The sequence below is a fragment of the Thermoascus crustaceus genome (assembly GCF_041956765.1).
Source record: "Thermoascus crustaceus strain CBS 181.67 unplaced genomic scaffold VTN00scaffold_2, whole genome shotgun sequence".
Classification (NCBI taxonomy): Eukaryota; Fungi; Ascomycota; class Eurotiomycetes; order Eurotiales; family Thermoascaceae; genus Thermoascus; species Thermoascus crustaceus.
The window spans coordinates 468,343-489,336 of record NW_027192528.1 but is presented as its reverse complement, the minus strand read 5'-3'; the positions used below and the strand labels follow the sequence as shown (position 1 = coordinate 489,336).

General features: G+C 51.9%; 8 protein-coding genes across 8 annotated transcripts; 6 read left to right on the top strand and 2 right to left on the bottom strand.

Annotated features, from left to right (window-relative positions):
• Positions 1–667: 667 nt before the first annotated feature.
• On the top strand, positions 668–2,169 carry VTN00DRAFT_3687 (uncharacterized protein; the record flags this gene model as incomplete). The annotated part of the gene is made up of 3 exons (XM_069430031.1): positions 668–824; positions 927–1,126; positions 1,426–2,169. The coding sequence occupies 3 exons, from the start codon at positions 668–670 to the stop codon at positions 2,167–2,169; spliced, it is 1,101 nt and encodes a 366-aa protein (XP_069289208.1).
• A 2,755-nt stretch (positions 2,170–4,924) lies between these two features.
• Positions 4,925–5,519, top strand: VTN00DRAFT_3686 (uncharacterized protein; the record flags this gene model as incomplete). The annotated part of the gene is made up of 3 exons (XM_069430030.1): positions 4,925–4,988; positions 5,073–5,274; positions 5,345–5,519. The coding sequence occupies 3 exons, from the start codon at positions 4,925–4,927 to the stop codon at positions 5,517–5,519; spliced, it is 441 nt and encodes a 146-aa protein (XP_069289207.1).
• A 3,157-nt stretch (positions 5,520–8,676) lies between these two features.
• VTN00DRAFT_3685 (uncharacterized protein) lies at positions 8,677–12,348 on the top strand (the record flags this gene model as incomplete). The annotated part of the gene is made up of 5 exons (XM_069430029.1): positions 8,677–8,771; positions 8,838–9,511; positions 9,579–11,485; positions 11,536–11,982; positions 12,046–12,348. 5 exons carry the CDS (start codon positions 8,677–8,679, stop codon positions 12,346–12,348), a joined length of 3,426 nt encoding a protein of 1,141 aa, XP_069289206.1.
• Positions 12,349–12,956: 608 nt separating this feature from the next.
• VTN00DRAFT_3684 (uncharacterized protein) lies at positions 12,957–13,508 on the bottom strand (the record flags this gene model as incomplete). Its single annotated transcript, XM_069430028.1, has 1 exon — positions 12,957–13,508. The coding sequence occupies one exon, from the start codon at positions 13,506–13,508 to the stop codon at positions 12,957–12,959; it is 552 nt and encodes a 183-aa protein (XP_069289205.1).
• A 679-nt stretch (positions 13,509–14,187) lies between these two features.
• On the top strand, positions 14,188–14,721 carry VTN00DRAFT_3683 (uncharacterized protein; the record flags this gene model as incomplete). The annotated part of the gene is made up of 3 exons (XM_069430027.1): positions 14,188–14,317; positions 14,438–14,471; positions 14,601–14,721. The coding sequence occupies 3 exons, from the start codon at positions 14,188–14,190 to the stop codon at positions 14,719–14,721; spliced, it is 285 nt and encodes a 94-aa protein (XP_069289204.1).
• Positions 14,722–15,354: 633 nt separating this feature from the next.
• Positions 15,355–16,778, top strand: VTN00DRAFT_3682 (uncharacterized protein; the record flags this gene model as incomplete). Its single annotated transcript, XM_069430026.1, has 5 exons — positions 15,355–15,537; positions 15,592–15,625; positions 15,685–15,933; positions 16,000–16,566; positions 16,651–16,778. 5 exons carry the CDS (start codon positions 15,355–15,357, stop codon positions 16,776–16,778), a joined length of 1,161 nt encoding a protein of 386 aa, XP_069289203.1.
• An 849-nt stretch (positions 16,779–17,627) lies between these two features.
• VTN00DRAFT_3681 (uncharacterized protein) lies at positions 17,628–18,435 on the top strand (the record flags this gene model as incomplete). The annotated part of the gene is made up of 2 exons (XM_069430025.1): positions 17,628–18,118; positions 18,183–18,435. The coding sequence occupies 2 exons, from the start codon at positions 17,628–17,630 to the stop codon at positions 18,433–18,435; spliced, it is 744 nt and encodes a 247-aa protein (XP_069289202.1).
• Positions 18,436–19,982: 1,547 nt separating this feature from the next.
• Positions 19,983–20,914, bottom strand: VTN00DRAFT_3680 (uncharacterized protein; the record flags this gene model as incomplete). The annotated part of the gene is made up of 3 exons (XM_069430024.1): positions 19,983–20,325; positions 20,379–20,606; positions 20,718–20,914. 3 exons carry the CDS (start codon positions 20,912–20,914, stop codon positions 19,983–19,985), a joined length of 768 nt encoding a protein of 255 aa, XP_069289201.1.
• Positions 20,915–20,994: the final 80 nt, after the last annotated feature.

Genomic DNA, 20,994 nt, shown 5'->3' with positions numbered 1-20,994 from the left:
GGTGGTGTGGGCTACTTGGTACTTTTTTCCCTGGCGCTTTATATAGGATCAATTTTATATGTTCAAACTTTAACCGGTGCAGATCTGACCATGTATATCTACGACTCTCTTAATTCGTAGGGTATATTCAGGGGCTCGGTGCATACAATCCCCGTGGCCATGGAGGGGTCTGTTACACGGGGTAGGTAGCATGCTAGCGGCTGCTGTGCGTCAATCATCCAGTATGTAGAAACGACGGGCTTTTGCACGAGGCCAACAGACCCTGGCAGCGTCCGTACCCAAGCAGCACAGTAGGTGTAGGCCTCCTTGCCGGAACAGTCAATTCCGAGGTGATCGCGAAGGCCTTCAGCCAGTCAATGCATGTAACCATCGGGTGGAGCCGCTCGCAGAACCCCGCGTTGCCCCGGGCGGCGCAGCCTCACCCCGCATCGGATAAACCAGCTGCTCTATACAGCTCTATGCTGAGGTCTTCCCCGCCGGCTGACCTCGGGATGTCGCCAGGCATCTCGTGCTCGACGGAGTACACACGCCCGATTGGTCTGCGCTTTTAGCTCTTCCTCCAGACCACCTACGACTCTCCTCTCCTCCTCTTCTCTCTATCCTTCCTCCTTGCTTCTTCCTCCCTTCAGTGTGCTATGGCCGTCTGGTTACGCCCTGCGCCGCGAAGATGAGTGCTTCCTCGGTCCTCCTTCCTCTGCGGAGGCTCTCCCTGTCCACTGCTGCTTCGACCTCTTCGATCAGAGCTCCAGCTTCCACACGACGGGCCTTCTCGACGACGCTGCGACGAGATGCCACCTGGGGATTCATCGGGTTGGGCCAGATGGGTATGTTTGAACTCCTCCATCCCTACATTCCTTAGGACACGTGCCATGTGCACAAGCCTGTCTGCCTGTCTGTCAGTTCATGCATCTAACGCCTCCCAACAGGCTATGCCATGGCCAAGAACCTGCGCGCCAAGATCCCCGCCTCTGACACCCTCGTGATCTGCGATGTCCGTAAGGAGATCACCAGCAAGTTCGTCGAGGAGACCAGGGCTGCGGGCGTCGCGGACGTCCCGGGAGCTGCGCCCGGGAACGTGTTGAGCGTCGAAGTGGCTGCCAATGCGAGAGAGGTTGCTGAGAAGTCGGTAAGTGGTGACGTCCTGTGCTAGTTTTTCAGTTGTCTGTTATATTTTATTGGCTTTGAGAGGCAAGATTCGAAGCGTCTTGCGGTTTACCCTCTGATAGGGCTGCCCATATACTAGACTACCTATTTTGCATGGGTATTACTTTAGTAATTATCAGATTCTCGAGCCTAGTCTAGGCTGAGAAGATAGACATCTGCCCAGCACTGGACAGATTGAGATGATCTAAGCACATACATCTGCAGTGGGTTACATACTTCCGTGCTTCTCGACTGATAACCATTTCTTTTCTGCAATTCTAGGAAACCATCATCACCAGCCTCCCGGAACCCAAACACATCAAGGACGTCTTCCACTGTATCCTCAAGCGTGGCCCTCTCCCCCAGCTGGCCCAGGAGCGCCTCTTCATCGACACCTCCACCATCGACCCGGCCTCGTCCAAGGAGGTCGCCAACGCCATCCACACCACGCTGACGGGCCGCTTCGTCGACGCCCCCATGTCCGGCGGCGTCGTCGGGGCGCGCGCGGGCACCTTGTCCTTCATGTTCGGCGCCTCGTCCAAGAGCGGCGCGCTCGTCGAGCGCGTCAAGTCCGTCCTGCTCATGATGGGCCAGAAGGTCTGGCACATGGGCGAACAGGGCACGGGCGTCTCGGCGAAACTGGCGAACAACTACATCCTCGCCATCAACAACATCGCCACCGCGGAAGCCATGAACCTGGGCATCCGATGGGGTCTGAACCCCAAGACCCTGGCGGACATGATCAACTCCTCCACTGGACGGTGCTGGCCCAGCGAGATCAACAACCCCGTGCCAGGGGTGGTCGCGACGGCCCCCGCGGGTCGCGACTACGAGGGCGGGTTCGGAGTCAGTCTGATGAAGAAGGACCTCAGGCTCGCGGTCCTGGCGGCCCAGGAGTCAGGTACTCCGCTGGAGCTGGCGCCCGTGGCGCAGCGGGTGTATGATGCGACGGAGGAGGCCAACCCGGGCAAGGACTTTTCGGTCGTGTATCGATATCTGCTGGAGAAGTCGGATAAGGCGCAATAGTGCTTGCATTTGGTAGATTTTTTGTCGCCTGCATATTTTACTTTTCTGAGATACCTCTATTAGTTTTGAATTGAATGGCATTATTGCATAGTTCACGAATTTATATTTTATCAGCCCGGCTTTAAACTACCTACTCCATAGGTACCTAGACAGCTATCCTCTCAAGTTGACCTCAGGTCACCATGCCATCAGCTCAGTACATAAGATTGACGTAGCACACATCTAAATCCGACATCCCATCCCCACCTCTTTTTTCTTCACTAGACAGATCCATCTCGGCGTTCGTCATCACTTGCAGAAAAAAAAACCACGTGATATGACCTATCACATCTCCTGCAGCGCATTCCGACGGTAAACCGGTGGCCTAACCGGCGTACTCTACTCCGAGGCCCCGGGTCAGCTGTCCCGGGCCGAGGACAGCACATTGGAGCCGTGGATACCTGTCTACCTTGGTATGTACTGCACACTCCGCGGTCTGGTAACTTTGGAACTTTAGCCCGTTCTGTGTAGATCCATTTCTCGAAAGCCTTACATATATATATATATATATATATACCTACCTATCAGCTCCACGCCGTCCTGTTGACTGATTAGGTACAGGTACAGATACAGGATACAGGACAGTGAGGAGTGCGCCCTGTATCCGATAATATAGAGCGTTTGTTTGTCGACCTTCACACCTTCATTCTATAAGGCCAGTCGTATAACTAGTATAGGCAGTAAAAATGAATTATTAATCTTGCTGCATCTATAGAGGAGGAAGGCTGAAGATCGACACGTGATTGTATTGTTGAGAGGATGCTTCTCTAAATGGAGCGAAATTTCTAATCCGTGTCTTGAGGATATAACAGAAAAGAAGAAGATTATGGGAGTATAACTGCGGATAATCACGTCCCAGAGTGAGGTGTGGATTCGTGATTCAGGCAACAAGCTATTCCAAAGGTGAAGGTTCTAATGATGGTTGCCTGCACAGTCGGAAAGTCAGGTAGGTGGGTGTACTATTGTACATAGGTAGGATGTTACACAACTTGCCTTGTATGTATCACCCACGTTGAAAAGCAGGTAGGTACACAGCTAGTACTTCAATATAGGATTTAAAGTATGATACTAACAATAAGTCAGTTCTGGTTATTCGTGTCGACACCCATATCTGTGTCTGCAGGATTGATCTCAGGCATATCGCGTGCTCATTGGTATTCGTGACAAGGAAGCAAGACGGGAGCAAGAGAACCCCCTGGCGTCTCAAAATCCCCACATATTGTCGTAATGTTTGCCTCAGAGGCAGGTATTTAATAGTATCTGGCCTTTGACCGATTCCATCCATATTTCTGACTCACTCTTCCGTGCAAAGCATTTAGACAGAGATGATGCAGTCCGACCCAGGGAGCATCAAATCAACCCTGGGTCGCACTGCAAAAACCCCATGCACCTGGTATCGACGGGAGCAAACAACGTTCCTATGAAGCGCTTGTCAGGATATGTGCACGTCGCCGACCTAATGTTGCTGCTCTCTTCCTGGGGGCCACTCTGACTGACCTTATTCCAACTGTGCTTCGTTTCGTCAAGAATGGTCTCCCCGTTCATGACCTGGATGCCGCAGCCTGGATGGATTCAAAACAGTCGTTTATCCAGAGCTCTGGATTAAGATCATCAAGGTCATCGTTATCAAAGTCTAAGTCCACCCGTACAATGTCAAGAGCGGATGTTTGGAGATTGCTCTACATAACCGACAGCAGTAGGCAAGAATATCTGTCAGCCGAATATTACCACAATAACCTAGTGGTATGCCAAGAGACCTATCAGCCTAGTCAGCACACGCCGATTCGGATCTGCAGAAGGTCATGATCCCTGCAATAAAGGAACTATACTGCCTATACCCATGATTGGCTATTATACCCTTGCAATACCCCTTTATATTGCATCGATACATCATTCTTTCGGAATCGTTTAATATATCCATATTCAGAAGGTCTTAACCCCTAATTCCATGAGATAAATAGTCAGTTAGTTAGGTAGATTCAAATCATCAGAGCTTTCATCATCATACCTTCGGATTACTAGGTTCGCGCAGTCTGACAATATCCAAGTCCCCCTCTCACATCATGGAAGCCGTTCGGTGAGATGGACATTCGGGACGTTCCACTTGCGGCTCGAGAACACCAGGACTGCAGCGGCGATCATTACTTGCAGTACTAGTGCTGGTCGTGGGAACTCACTGATGGCTCGATCTTAGTAGATGAAGCACAGAAGAAGGATGGTTGTACATCTTTGTACAAACACCGTCTTCAATAACATATCCTGAAAGTCCCAAGTCAAATCACCCCGCTGAAACTGAAATGTTTCCACAGTTGGATTACTATGCTTCTGAAATTGCCACGAGACATGCATTTGAATGGGTCGTTGTGAACGGACAAGGATACGCTCCCGAGTGAACGTGACATCTATACCCATACTGGATAAATGTCGAAGATACACAGGACTCGGATGATGAGGAGCCAACTTCTGACGATGAAGACTTAGACGCCAGAACGTTCTCCAGTGAAACTGCTCAGAAGTGGCTCATGCATATGTACCACTAGTTCAACTTTCTTGATAGGCAGGATGCAACGTCTGTAATCTGTGTCTTTCCTTTTCCTTGATTGTATAAGCTATCTTTATCTCTGGAGACCCTTGTCTATTTATCAATCAGCTCCCCGACTGGCAACTTCAAGTTTTATGATATTACGCATCATAATATCCATTACTAAGAAGCGCCATGGGAAGCACCGCACCTGAAGCCGAACATGTGGATGTCCTTATCGTGGGCGGAGGTCCAGTAGGTATGTCAGCCATGATGGATGCTTTGAAAACCGGACCCTGTGCCTTCATTCATAATATGATTGATACATGTACTAGGCTACCAGGTCTCATCACCGCCTACCAGCTTGCATTGACGCTTCCCCACGCTGACAAGCGTATCCGCATCATCGAACAACATCCCAAATCCTCCCAAGACAAATATAGCCGCGCCATCGCCCTCTTCCCCCGCACGTCGGAGGTGCTGGACCAGCTGGGTCTCGCAGACGCCCTGGCCCAGCAGTGTTTCGCGTGCCAGAGCTCCGCCTCGTACGACAGAGAAGGGAACGAAATTCATGGCGAAAACAGATTGGTCCTTCATGGAGGATATGAAGGATAGTGCTGTGTGGGATTTTGCGCTCGTGTTGAGGCAGAAGTATCAGGAGGAGGTGTTTCGGACTGCCTTGAAGGAGAAGGGGATTATGCTTGAGGCCCCCGTTACGCTAGTGGATGTCGCTGTTGATGAAGGGCTGAAAAAAGGGAGGGTTTCGCAGCACAGCTACGGTCCAAGATGAGCTCGATGGGGCACGGCACACTGTCAAATGCAGGTACCTGGTCGGCGCAGACGGAGGCCGGTCGTTCGTCCGGCGGGCTCTCCAGATCCCCTTCGAAGGAAGCTCAACTGAAGATAAATGGGTCCGAATCGATGGCCTCGTCGATACAAATTTTCCCAAAGGCCAGGGCATACTGCTGCATCGAATCCCCAACACACGGAAACGTCCTGGACCAGACATCTGGGCTGACAACAGTGTGCTGCTTCTGAGGAACAGAATAAGGTGCTCTGGGAACAATTGAGGTTAGAAGGACAATTGGGTCTCAGGTGGACAATCAAGCAGTATGCCATCCATTAACGATCTCATCCCAGGACTTCTCTTCAAACTGCTATATTGCAGTTGACATCAGTCATGGTCAGATACTGTGGTCCTGGATGTTGGTTATAAGTATACTTAGGATGGACATGGATTGGAATCTTTCTATACACTTCCTTGAGCTGGCAAGGCTTCATCAGATAAGATGCCAAGACAGCTAAAGGGATTGTTGACAGGTTAGGATATCTTGATAGGTCTTGCACAGTGGAGACAATGTCAGTGTGAGAAGATGATGTCAGTTGGAGTAAGGATGTGAATGATTTGATATGAGGCATAGACGACCCAGGGCGTGGTGTTTCCGGAGACATACATGTCCAGATCATGGTCAGCAGTCCAAGCCCAAATATTTTCAAAATAGCCAGGAGAAGTATTTGTCATGTACAAGACACAATATAATTCAGCCATGGGCAAGAATGGGCAAGACAACACTCTCAAAATCTGCTTGTAGAGCAATGCCGGATAAGAGAGATCTAGTAACATTGGGGGGGTAAGCCCTTGAGAACCATACACTCTTGGCTTCTAGTTGCGCGATTGACTGTGGCCACGAGTCAGATGGTTCTATGCCCCTCATCACACACAATGCAGCAACTGCTGCCAGGTTTTACTATCACGGTTGAAATCGTGATATTTAGCGTCTTCCTCGGCTTATGTGACAGTTAGTGCGAAAATGAATTTTAAGGTCTCTCGAGATAAATACGTAGCTATCGCTATCGAAACGCCAGAAGATGTTCAACTCGGCTGTGAGAGAGGAATGGGGATTAGTAAAGAAACCTTGCTATCCAGAGGCGACGTGGATTGGTCATATAATATCAAGATGTTGGCAGTGAAGAAAGGAATGGCTGTTCCAAGTAAAATTAAATTGTTTTATGCAGACCATGCTCAGAGCAAGAGAACTGGATATTAGGCAGATAGAGTGGGAGCAGTTACCCTCGAAATACTGGCGCCTACTGCACTCCATGTGGTAATCAAGGTCACATCCTCAAGGTCCTTTTGGTTGTATCTGTCAACCTAAGCTGCTGCTTTCGAAGCTGCTGGCTCACCGATTCTTGCAACAGGAACTCCCACTAGATGTCCTGCGTCGGTTACCAGATGAAAACTCTGAAGCCCATACTGACGTTTGAGGAGATGATATAAAGTCGTCACATTGAACAAATACCTTTATAAAACCCCTGATGTTATTTAAAGTGACAATGTCTAAAATAGGCCAGCTTGGATCAGACAGTGTAGCAATACAAGTAATGAAATTTGTGCGTAGAACCCAATCTTCAATGTGACTGGGAAACCTAGACAGATTTGGAAAGGCATATATAACTCCACCAGTCTAGCATACGCATGTTCCAGTCTCTTTTATTTTGCATATTTCTCGTCCATCTCTTCTGACCGGATGGCTTGCTCAAGCATATTTGGGAACACAGAGAACGATTAGTTTTACAAGAGGAGAAATGAGAAAACACGTTGTGTAGTAATTCAGATATCAAAAAGACAAATTTGCTAGTATATTGATGACAGATTGTCGATAAAATCAAGGATATAGGAGAACCGCCCTGGGAAATAGGGGCATGTGAATGGTGCCAGGTGTGAAGCAGCGAATATCCCCAGGATTAACTCTTGAGGTTCGAAACTGGCTCTCATATGGGAATGGTAGCAAGTAATCATTGAAGTCATGGCTAACATAAGACACTAGTGTATCTTTTGGACACACGCTATGTAACATATGTTAAACGCTGAGGAAGGTCTGCTGCAATATTTCCTGGCGACTTTGCAGGATCCACTATTAGCCATCTCTTGAAGCTTGTTTTTCTTGTCCATATATACAAGATTTTAGCCAGAATGCTGTGCAATCGTTTGATATGGGCTCATAATGAAGATGAAAGCTCCCAGGTTTGAAGGGTAAGCATCAGAATGCCGTTTTAGATACTCACAAGAAAGTAGATCGAATGGAGTGCGAATCAAGAGCAATGCGGAGTTTTATAGACGAAGGTGATAGCCAGGGAAAAAAGGTGAATTTGCTTCCTCCTGCTTCCATGTCGAAGACAGGAGAGAAAAAACAGCCAGAGTGAATGGCCGAATCCGGAATTGAAAAGGTCTATAATGATTCTGTAATCACGGCATGAGTTTCTTTTTTAGAGTAGGTAAGTATATAAATTATACATGCTATTACTTTACTGAATATACAGCCAAGTAATTACATATTGCACCCCGGTTGGTAGGCACATGGACAGGTAGGTATTCATTAAGATGAAGATAGTTGCGCTGCTATCAAAAACCCAAGGGGCCCGACCCGATCAACTTCATCGAGTATCGTACGTGAATGGGGCCAGTGTGAATGGGAAGGGAAGATATTATCCAGGCCTGTCAGTTTCTCCTAAGCAAAGCCAAGCAGTTATCGATCAGAGAGCCATGTCGATTGCTTGTTATATCTTTGTAGCCGGCTATGTGGGGATTCTTGAGCTGTCGTCGTCTCCGCCGGCGTTCTGTAAGGTTCTGTAAGCAGCGCGCGGGAAGCGGCCGCGAGACGTCGTCATGGGCTTCCAGGCGCTCACGACAGCTCCGCATAATCCTCCGCCGCAGATTCTCTCCCTTCGCCTCACACCGCGAATCCAGCCCCGAACAGCATCTCTAGCCACATGAAATGAGTGGACAGACAAGGGTTGAGCTCCCTTTGGTAGCAGCACCGTCCTGAACTCTTATCTCCGTCTTTCGACCGCGTTAGCCTCGATCGTTCCATCCCCGCAGAAAAGGTCTCCTCCGAGCTCCGGATACCTCGCATCTAAGCAATTGAGAGATCCCACCAAGTGGCACCATGGCCTACGTGGTGCCCATTCACCGTGCTAGCAGCGTTCGCCATGCGCTGAAGCTGCAGTTTCTCAAACCGGAGGAGGATTGCCTGGTTGTCGCGTGCGTCTACCCCTCAGCCTGCTATCGCCATTGATCGTTCCAACTAACTGACCTTCTTGGAGGCAGAAAGGCCAACCGACTCGAGTTCTATTCCCTCACCCCCGATGGCCTCAGCCTGGCAACCTCCCGCGCCATATATGCCAATGTTACGATGCTCGCCCGGCTTCCCGCGCCGGCGAATTCACCTACGGACCATCTCTTCGTCGGTACCGATCGATACACTTATTTCACACTCTCTTGGGACAGCACGACGAACCAGGTCCGTACGGAACGGAGTTATGTGGATTTGGCGGACAAGTCGTCCCGGGACTCGCACACGGGAAGTCGATGTCTGATAGATCCGAGCGGTCGGTTCATGACGCTAGAGATATACGAGGGCGTGATAACGGTAATCCCGATCGTGCAGGCGCCAGGGAAGAAGAGAGGCAGAGCTACATGGGCTGGCAATGCTGGTCCCGACGCTCCCCAGGTTGGGGAACTGGGAGAACCCACGATGGCGAGGATTGATGAGCTGTTCGTGCGCTCTTCTGCATTTCTGCATGTGGAATCAAAGGGCCTCCCGCGCCTGGCATTACTGCATGAAGATACCCAGCGGAGAGTGAAATTAAAGGTCAGGGAGTTGCATTTTAATGCGGCTACTGCAAGCAGTGGTGCGGACGCAACATTTGTCGAAGAGGAAGTCTTCGCACAAGAGCTGGATTTGGGAGCTTCTCATCTGATACCCGTGCCTGCTCCACTTGGTATGTCCCAAACGTTTTCCATCTAAAGAAAATACTTTGCGTTCGATACGATTCTGACACCCAGCAGGCGGTCTCCTGATTCTTGGCGAGACGTCGATCAAATATATCGACGACGCTAGCAATGAAACCATCTCTCGTCCCCTGGATGAAGCTACGATATTCGTAGCCTGGGAGCAAGTCGATGGACAGAGATGGCTTCTAGCAGATGACTACGGCAGATTATTCTTTTTAATGCTCGTGTTGGATGCAAACAATGACGTTGAGAGCTGGAAGCTGGATTACTTGGGAGAGACATCGCGAGCATCCGTCTTAGTGTACTTGGGTGCGGGCATAACATTCGTTGGTTCTCATCAAGGAGACTCTCAAGTCATCAGAATCAGCGACGGCTCGTTTGAGGTCATCCAAACGCTGTCGAATATCGCTCCCATCTTGGACTTCACCATTATGGATCTTGGAAGTCGATCAGTGGAGACACACACCCATGAATTCTCGTCAGGCCAGGCGCGAATTGTGACTGGATCTGGCGCTTTCAATGATGGCACTCTCCGGAGCGTCAGGAGCGGCGTCGGGATGGAGGAACTGGGTGTCTTAGGAGAGATGGATCATATCACGGATCTCTGGGGCTTACAGGTTTCTAGCAAGGGCGACTTCTCAGACACACTTCTCGTGACGTTTGTTGACGAGACGAGAGCTTTCCGGTTCAGCCCTGACGGCGAGGTTGAAGAGTTGGATCAGTTCTTGGGGCTGAGTCTTTCGGAGAGCACGCTTCTTGCGGCTAATCTACCGGGTGGTCGGATTCTACAAGTCACTGAGCACAGGGTACTGGTCGCAGATGCAGACGGTGGCATGGTTATATCTGAGTGGTCTCCACCAAGCCAGCAAACCATAACTGCTGCTTCCTCCAACGATGAGCATTTGGTTCTTGTTACTGGCGGCCAAGTGCTGTCCATCCTAAGCGTTAAAGACGACCTCAGTGTCACGATGCAGAAAGACTTTGGGTCTGATAGTCAGATATCGGGTGTAACGGTGCCGTCTTCACCAACAGGGGTCTGCATTGCTGGATTCCCGCAGTCTGCTAACGTCTCAGTATTGGCTCTTGAAGACTTGGAGGTGCTCCATACAAAATCATTGGGACAAGCTGGCGAGGCTTTTCCGAGATCTGTCCTTGTTACTAATGTCCTTGCTAACAGCCCACCCACACTATTCGTCTCGATGGCAGATGGCACCGTCGTCACGTTCTCGTTTAATGTCGATGACTATTCATTGACAGGAATGAGCAAGTTAGTTCTTGGCTCAGAGCAGCCGACTTTCAAGACGCTACCGCGCGGCGATGGGTTGTACAACGTTTTCGCGACATGCGAACACCCAAGCTTGATCTACGGGTCGGAAGGCAGAATAATATACTCTGCTGTGAATTCAGAAGGTGCATCTCGCATCTGCCACTTCAACTCCGAGGCATACCCTGAATCGATAGCTGTTGCCACACCGCGGGATCTGAAGATCGCTCTAGTCGACAAAGAGAGAACAACCCAAATACAGACCCTGCCTGTTGGAGCGACAGTTCGGAGAGTGGCGTACTCACCTTCAGAGAAGGCATTTGGTATTGGCACAATTAAACGGACGTTGCAAGATGGAGCAGAGATTGTCTCGAGTCAGTTCATGCTCGCGGACGAAATTATGTTCAGACCGCTGGATGCATTTGATCTGAGGAAGGAGGAACTGGTAGAGAGTGTGATCCGAGCAGAATTTCTCGCCGGGAAAGATGAGGCTGGACGAGATACATTTAGGGATAGGTTCATTGTTGGGACCGCGTACCTCGATGACGAAGGGGAAGAGTCAGTCCGTGGGCGAATACTCGTGTTTGAGGTTGATAAAAACCGGACCCTTGTAATGGTAGCCGAACTGCCAGTCAAAGGAGCATGCAGGGCTTTGGCCATGCTAGGAGAGAAGATAGTAGCGGCGCTTGTCAAGACGGTTGGTATTGATTCCGTTCGAATGCTGACCGGTTGCTAACATTCCCATAGGTGGTTGTCTACAACCTTGTGACACACAGTTTCGGAACAGTAAAACTCGAGAAAGCCGCCAGCTACCGGACCTCCACTGCTCCGATTGATGTCACAGTCACAGGAAATATGATTGCAGTGTCCGATCTCATGAAGAGTGTATCGATTGTCGAGTACAAGGAAGGTGAAAACGGTCTCCCGGACTCTTTGACCGAGGTGGCTCGCCACTTCCAGACTGTCTGGAGTACCGGTGTCGCGAACATTGCAGAGAACACATACTTGGAGAGTGACGCGGAGGGCAACCTCATCGTACTACGCCAGAATGTCAATGGCGTCACAGACGACGACAAGCGAAGGCTAGAGGTAACAAGTGAGATCTCGCTGGGCGAGATGGTCAACCGCATACGGCCGGTAAACATTCAGCACATGACCACCGTGGCAGTTACTCCCAAGGCCTTCCTGGCGACGGTATGAGATCCTTATTTCCTTACCTGTAAGAGAACCTGGAGTCGGCTAACGGAGAAACAACAGGTGGAGGGATCCATCTACCTCTTTGCTCTCATTAACCCGGAGCATCAGGACTTCCTCATGCGTCTGCAGGCTGCCGTCGCAGCCTACGTCGACTCACCTGGCGGGATGCCATTCAACAAGTTCCGCGGCTTCCGCAGCATGGTCCGCGAGGCGGAGGAGCCCTTCCGTTTCGTCGATGGAGAGCTCATCGAGCGCTTCCTGAGCTGCGACCCGAATGTCCAGGAAGAGATTGTGGGCTTAGTTGGTGGAGCTGATGTTGAGGGTGTCAAGGGGATGATAGAGGCGCTGAGGAGGCTGCACTAGAGGCCTCCTTCACTAATGTGATGTGTTTCAAACATGTTGGTTTTACGTTGGACTACGATGTTGCGGTGGCCATGTGGAATACGATGAAGGTTCAAGCAATTGCGTTTACTCTTGAGGGAACTAATATAGATACAGTACAGAGTACGTACAGTATGGATTATCTACCACCTTACCCTGTGCAAGGTGAGGAGAGAGCCTCATGTCAATGGAAGAGCAAAAATATATAACGTGTCTAGCCATACATGCATTCTCAAAAGTCCATATTACTTATTATTCATACATAATAGTGCCGCTCGTCTTGTCCCTGCTCCTTTCGTAATCGCAGCTTCTGGCCCGGTCCTGCATTCATGGTACATGAAAACAAGAGAATCGAAGAGATCTTCTGCGCCTGTCCACGAAGCCATCTGGAAGACACACACTACAACTAGTGTACATACGTACCGTACAAATACATCGAGTAGAAAGACGCTCAAAAAGCAAAGAGATGGGCAGAAACAAGCGCGGGAGTCAGGGAACAAGCAGTAGCAATCTTTCAACACCATAAGCCATGCCAATAACATCCATCATCTATCAGGTAGGTATATGCATTTGGATTATTTGTTGATTGTTCATTTCTCCTTCTCATCCTCCGACTCGCTCCAGTCCAACAGCTCCAAGATCTGCTGATCATCCAACTCCTCCGCGCGCCGCTCCGCCTCCTTCTCCAGATTCTTCAAGTACTTCTTCTGCCTCTTGCGGGCGTTCTTCCCCCACTCGGGAACACCCGTGGCCTTACCCTCGGGCTTCTTCTCATCATCCTCAGCCTCATCGTCCGTGTTCTCGACCTCTCCCAGAACCTTGCCAGGTCCGCGCAGCGAATTGGGAGACACCTTGGCTTTCTTTCCGCTCGCGCCGAAGGCCTCTCTCTGCGCCTGCTGTTTCTCTTTTTCTTTGCGCTGTTGCCGGTCGTAGGTCCAGCGGAAGAAGCCGTCGATGTAGGGACGGATCATGATGTAGCCGAAGACGATGACGGCCATGCGCAGCCAGCGGCGCGCGGTTACATTGGTGAGACCCTCGTGCAGGTTGGTGGAGAGGTTGGTGAAGTAGGTGTCGAGGCCGGAGAAGAGCTGAGTGAAGAAGTCGGCGACTAGGTCGGATACCGTCGGTGTTTCGGTCGCCATTTTGATTGGATTTTTTTGCCGTCTTCTTTGATGGAAATGTATTAGGGGATGGTGAATTATTATTATGTATCCAGAGACTTGATTGGAAAGTGGGAAAGGCGGTCGAATTAAGAGCGTACAGTTGTTGCTCGATGGAGGAATCGATCGACTTTTATGCGGCGGCTCTCCGCGGAAGTCAAAGGTGTCTTCTATGTGGACGAAAAGAAAGGTTTTTGTGGGAACACGGTCAACAACTCTGGTTCGCGAGGAACAAGGTAGATTAAAAAGAAAACAATCAACGACCGATTCTCAATCCAGAAGACGGCCGGTGTGTCCAGCTCGAGGGTTGGGAAAAAAGACGCAGCGTGTTATCTGCGATTGTCCGCAAGCGTCGGCGCCAGAAGGTCATATCCATTTTGGGATTAGTGTAAAGCTAGTACGGCAACTCGGTTCTTCCGCCCCGACGCGTCATTGACCAATCAGAGGCGAGAAGTTCGGCAGCGTCGCGGCGCGTCTCGAAGCCCGGATTAAGACGAATATCGAGCTTGTCTCCCATCTCGTACGCCGAGGAAAAGTCCATTATTCTGCAGGGTTAAAATCTACAATGGAATCTGGTCAAGATGAGAGCGTCGCGCTTGAAGAGGTACGTCGCCAGTCGTGGTCCTTTCTTTCCAAGCAAGAGACCTCAGCACTTACGCGAATGCAGCGCCTCAAGTCCGCCCTCTGGCTCTCCATCGGCAAGATCGTGGACGAGGAAACCATCAAACTGGGCGTCAACGCAACGCCGCAGTTCATCGGGGCCCTGACGGAGATGGTCTGGGCGCAGATAGGTACGTATTCATACGCACCATGGCCAGCAAATGTCCCGTCCCGTCCTTGTACCTTGCGGATTGCGTGGGATATTGCGTCAGAGGATGTTAATCCAAGACTGGTTACTGACTCGCGACCAGAAACCGTGAGCCAGGATCTGGAGGCCTTTGCCAAGTAGGTAGAACCTGACTTGCTACTTTTGTTCTGACGTCTTGCATGCTGCCGCGATACACGCAGTCCTTTGATGGGTGTGGTGTAGATTGTGGTGTCGAGAGACTGACTCAAACGACTTTTCTCCTTTAGGCACGCCGGCCGCTCGACTATTAACGTGTCCGACGTGATGCTCCTCACTCGTCGCAACGAGGGCCTTGAATCGATCTTGCGTGCATTCGTTGACCAGCAGCGCACGGAAGATTCGCGATAGGCTGGGACAGCATAACCACTATCTGTCGCATATCTTGGCGAACGTCAATTCCTCTTAACTATCTACTATCTTTGGTTACCCGGGGGAGAACAGTGGACGGTCCCCGTAGCCCAACCCCAGCCTTATTCTGTTCCTCAGATTTTACGCCACTCACGAGGTCCAGATTCCAAGATACTGTTATCTCCGGTCCATGTCCTTGGCAGATGGCAGCGGCTCTGTCGCCTAGTACCCACCCGATTTGTGGGGAAGTAGCGGGGATTGGTCGAGCAACAGCAGGACGGGCGGGCGAGCAAACGATGGACAGGACATCGAGCATAATACCTATGGCATCATACAGACCCGTCATCAGACGTTCTCGTGATCCCTGAACGCACGCGTTATCTGTTCGAGAATGTGGCGCATTGTCAGCTGGGGCAAAGTCGCTGAAATAATATCCGTGTTTCAGATGCCAACATTAATCAACTTGGCAGCTGCCAACAGGCGAGCAGTATCAGATTGAACTATATTGCCACGTCCCCGGGGCACCAGTGTATATAAAGGCGAATAGACACGCAGCTTCATCTCATCTCTGTCCAGCATGCTAGATCTTTGAATCTTATTGCAGAGAGCTTCAGCAGATGATACTCTACCACAATGGCACCATCAGGATCTGTGACTACACAGAGCAAGACTACCCCCGTCTTGTCCACTAGAGGAGACCCATACCATACCGAACTCAAGTCGGCACGGACGATGAAGTCTGTCCGCTTCCACGGACGCGGGGATATCCGCGTCGATGAGATAGAAGAACCCCAGTGTGGAAGAGGTCAGGTTAAGGTAGTTTCACAAACCGCCAAGCTTGAAGATTGACTGCATGCTGATAGATTACAGATGAAACCAGCTTTCGTTGGGATCTGCGGGAGCGGTGCGTCACTCCAGCGGCTTGTCTGCCAAAGTCAGAACCCATTGCTGATTCCCATGCAGACGTACACGAGTATACAGCTGGCCCCGTACTGATACCTGGAGAACCACACAACCTCACGGGGTCGCAGCTCCCAGTATCCATTGGCCATGAGTTCAGCGGGATCATTGAAGAGGTCGGAGAAGGAGTGATGAACGTCAAACCAGGGCAGAAAGCGGTCGTGCGACCTACCATCTTCGACCGGAGTTGTACATCGTGCCGGATGGGCTACGAGTACTGCTGTGAGAACATTGGCTTTATTGGGCTGAGCGGTGAGTTCTAGAACGACCTTCCATTGCCAGCAACCTTATAAGGCGGCATTGCTAAACGCGCGGCAGGATACGGCGGCGGGATGTCCGAACACATCGTGGCGCCCGCGGAGCACTTCTACCCGCTGCCGGACGACATCTCGCTCGAGACGGCGGCGCTGATCGAGCCGCTGGCCGTGGCTTGGCACGCCGTGAACTTGTCGCCGTTCAAGGCGGGCGACAACGTGCTGATCGTCGGGGGTGGCCCGATCGGGATCGGAGTGGTCCAGGTGCTCAAGATCCAGGGCGCGAAGAACATCATGGTGGCGGAGTTGATGGAGAGCCGCAAGCGGTTCGCGCGCGAGTACGGCGCGACGCACATCCTGGACCCGCGGGAGGTGGACGTTGCGTTGATGGTGCGGCAGCTGACGGGCGGCATCGGAGCGGACGTCGTCTTCGACGCGGCGGGGGTTGAGCGGGCGCTCAACGGCGCGATCCCGGCATGCCGCACGCACGGCACGATCGTCAACATCGCGGTGTGGGAGAAGCGGCCGATGATCCAGGTCAACGATATCATGTACCACGAGATCCAGTACACGGGGGCAGCGCTGTACGACGAGACGGCGTTCCGAAACGTCATCCATGCGTTGATCTACGGTGAGGTTCCTTTCCCCCCTCTTTCCTGCTGTCATTTTTCAGTCATAGTAAATGAATGAATACTGACGAGGGGTTGACGGGCAGGCCAACTGAAGCCGGAGAAGATGATCACGGGCAAGATCCGGCTGGAGGAGGTGGGGGAGAAGGGGTTCGAGGCGCTGCTGCATGACCGCGACCACCACTGCAAGATCCTGGTTGACGTGCAGGGGTAGCCAGTTCTGGAAGGTCTTGTGCTACGGTATATTTCTGGAACAGGAAGGACGCGGCGTTGACTGGTTGGATAGAGAGAGCACGGGATAAGGGTGGCTGTGCAGCCCTGCCTCTTTTGTATGCATACTCCGTAGACGCGCAGTCTGGGTATGGCTGTGGCGCAGGCGTTGAGCGTGAAAATTTTGCAAGTTTTGAAAGAGACGAAGTGAGCTAGTTATCAGCTATCCAAACTTAATAATGATCCAAGGTTGGCCACTAAGCTGTCGCGTCGGCCGGCCAGGCCGAACCTAAAGGCCGGTTAGCAGCAGCGCCCGGCTCGCTTCCGTGGTGCCGTCGCGGTGATCGTTTCTGAGCGTGGTCGCCTGACGTCACGGCTTCGTAGCCACGGTTGGCTTTCCGCCGGGCGGGAGAGGGGCTTGTACGGGGGATGAACCTCTGGGTCACTCGCCTGCAGCTGCAAACAGAGGTTACTGGTACTTCGCAGGCACGCTGTGCTGCCACCCAAGCCCTCGTACCACTACTTCCCACTTAGGTACTCGTGCTACGGCTGCAGGACGCGTGGGACGCTCCACCGATGCTCTGCTCTCCCCACTGATCGCCTTGGGGCTCCCCACCAGCATCCCCCCGTCGTCGCCCGCTATATACCCGTCCCCTCCCCGTGCCTGGTCCTCTCTTCTGCCCTGCTTCTTCCCGTCCGGTTCGCCGCCCTCTCGTCCTCTCTCCAGCATCCGGACCCTCCGTCTGGTCAACGCCCCTGAGAAGAAGGTTCCTGTTCCTGTGCCTGATCCATTCGTCGACAGACGACCCATTGACCCCCTTTTCGTGGGCTGCGGCCGTAGAACACCGCCAACATGAGTGTCGGCGGTATCCTCCTGCGCATCGTCAACGAGGCCATCCGCTTCCTGCAATTCGGTGCCTCGGCCATCATCCTTGGTGTCTTCTCCTATTTCCTGGCCGTCCTGACCGATCATGACAAGCCCATCGCGCGCTGGGTGAAGGCCGTCGAGGGTATCTCCGGCGCCGCGACATTCTATACGATCTGTGGCTGCGTCTTGACCCTCTGCATCGGCGGCGTCTCGTTCTTCGCCGGTATCGCCTTTGTCCTGGACATCTGCTTCATTGGTGGAATGATTGCAATTGCGATCATGACCCGCGAGGGCACCCAGAGCTGCGTCGGCGATGTGAAGACCCCGTTGGGCGACGGCCCCTACGATCAGAAACCTATTGGATACGGAGACGGCGGCTTTGGCATTGGCTCGGGCAAGCACGCGACGTACTACCCGACTCTGGGATTTGCTTGCCGTCTGGAGAAGACCGCTTTTGCCGTGTCTATCATCGGGGCGTAGGACAACCCTCGACTCCCATTTTCCCCCAGTATCAGTCCATACTGACACCCATCCATCTAGCTTCCTCTTCCTCGTCTCCATCTTCTTCCAGGTCCTGCTCGCCCGCCACCACAAGCGCGAGAAGCGCATCGGTCCCTCCCCGCGCAACAACTACACCTACGGCTCCTCCGGCCGCTTCTGGCGCCGGAACAAGGCCGCCCCGCCGGCCACTGACGCCGGAGATGCCCTGCCTAGTCACCCGACGCCGAGTGATGTGAAGGCGCAGGACAGCTACGGATACGGCAATTCCGCGTACGGCACACGCAACTACTGAGCGGATTGTCCTTGAAAACCCGACGTGAGAGAAGGAAATGGAGGAGCACCACCAGGTGCTTGTACAGTACAGTACCGATTGTCAGTGCGCTGTTTATATGATACCACCACATACGTGCCCGCGATGACGCCTATACATACCTACATACATATCAATATTTAATACTTACTGGCTTGGATACTCTGTTCAGTTCCCGAAAGACGACTCATTCTCAGGGGACTGGAGTTTTGGAGTATTGTGCAGTTCGTTCATTTGATGCAGTCCGTCAATTGATCGGCTGCATTAGCTTTTTTTGGATACATATCAGAACTATCGTTTCGATAGATAGATAGATACACCCTGCTGTTATTGGCGTCAAAACGCCTTGATATGAAGCAATGAGAAGCACTACATATATACTGATCTGGACTTCGTTGCTTTGGATGATATATTCACCATCGTCTTTATATTCGTTGTAATGTGATCTATTCAGAATTGAAAATGGAGATGAACATGAAACTGGTTTTATTTGATTTCACTCTTGAATATTTACTGTTCTCCGGTGTAATAGGGTTATCCGTCGGTTTTTCTTTTCTCTCCTGCCTTCTTTCTGACCCCGGTGAGACACGAACAAGATGAGATCGGACATTATGTACGAACCCGGTCTTCAGTGGTTTGGGCCATACGGACTACTCAATTGATCCAGTCGTCGAAGTCGATGTTCCATATTGCGGTGAGGATTAGCTCAATAAGTTGAGGATCAGTTCACCGGGGTGCACCGTGTGCGCACCATCAAAACCTTTCGTTTGATCTCCACAATCTCCAACTGGACCGAGTCTCACCTGTCACCCTGCCTCGTGTCTATGCTGGCATGTGCATGCGCGAAAGAGCCATCAGCAGACGGCACGACATATCATGATGACTTGATGCTGCTGCAGGGTCTTTTTGTTTACATGGATCCGTGCGTTAGCCTGTACTACTGGAACTTCCTCCTGCCTCCGGCGCCCAGTGATTGGTGCATCGCGATAGCTTGGACTAGCCACTAGAGAGAGAATCAAGATCGTCGCCTGTGGGTCCTCAACACGATCCATTGCCGATTCGTCGCAGGACACAAGAAACAAAGGGCAAAATGCATTGGCATTGGGACCGTGATTTACCTCTGGCGCGGCAGAATTCAAGTTATCACGCTGATAGTTCATAGGGCTAGCGGATCTTAGTGGACCTCACATTCAACCCGGAATGGGATGGGCTTAGAATGGAGGTCAGCTGCAGAGCAAGCAGAGCAGGAAAACTGCCTCTTTTCGGTAAAACAGATGGAAGAGAAAAGACTGCAAAAGGGTCCAGCCGGTCAATTGCATCATTCTCTGCTCAATTGCATACATACGGCGCTGTGCACTGCGCACCCCTTGGCGCTCAAACAGAAAATGGACATTTAACACATAGCCATCTCTTAAGGACAGCTTTTTCTCGACTCCTCTGGTCCGGATCCGGGACGACACCCACAACCAAGATGTCGCAGCATCGGGAGAGGCTGCTCTTTATGACCAACAGCGGGCGGGAAATAGGGGTCAGGGAGGGAGGAACGTACTTGCACGCTTCATAGAATGGATTCGCACCGCCATGATGCACGAGCAGACCACATTCTCATGCTGCAGGATCACGATCGGATCAGGCTTCAACCATTTCTCGATCCGGACCCTTTCCGCCTTGTTCTCCTCACCCAGGACCTCCTCATGGTCCGTGAAGACACTGCCGCCAGCAGCGGACTTCAACTTCCACAGAACCTGCAGGTCCGGCTTCCGCTCCAGCACGGCCTTCAGACCCGTCGCCAAAGCGCGCGCCTGAGACGCATCGAAGAGGAAGTGCGTACCGAGATTGACCACAACGATCGGTCCAGCCCCGCCGTCGCTACTGTCGCGAGAGAGCCAGTTCTCCAGGTCCGGATCGACGGCGGAGAGGGAGACAGAGGGTAAAACGATGGGGCCACACCCGACAGAAAGGGGAAGTCCAGCTCCGGGAGGGCGGGGAGGAAGTGGAGCCGGTCTTTCCTGTATGCGTTGAACATGGGGAGCGGGTCTTGGAGGCCTTCTTGAGCCCGGACCTGGTTGAGCATCTTCACCCGTGGGGATAAGATGAAGCCCCAGAAGAGCCGGAGACAGAGGTAGACATTGCTGGGATCAAGTGCCACGGGACTGGGTAGGGTAGCCAGATGAGGCTCTATATTCACGTACTCAGCGCGACGCACATGTCATAGCATGACATGAAAACGGGATCATAAAAGACAGGGGGAGGCAAGCCCTTACGCAGGATACTTCCAAAGCGGCGCCCCATTTGGCTGCTCCGCCAGGATAGTCACAAAATACGGCAACGGCGAGAGGATGGTATGTTTCCGTCCCAGCTTGGAACAGGCGTCAAGCCCGTAGTTGATCGAAGGATCCGCGACAACAAGCGCAGGATCTACCTTTTTGATGATTTCCACACAGCTTCGGTACCGCTCCATGTACTCTGGTCCGGTATATCGGATAGTGAAATCGGGGATGCGATCATAGCTGAGGATGGCTCCTGAGATGCCTGGTGGGT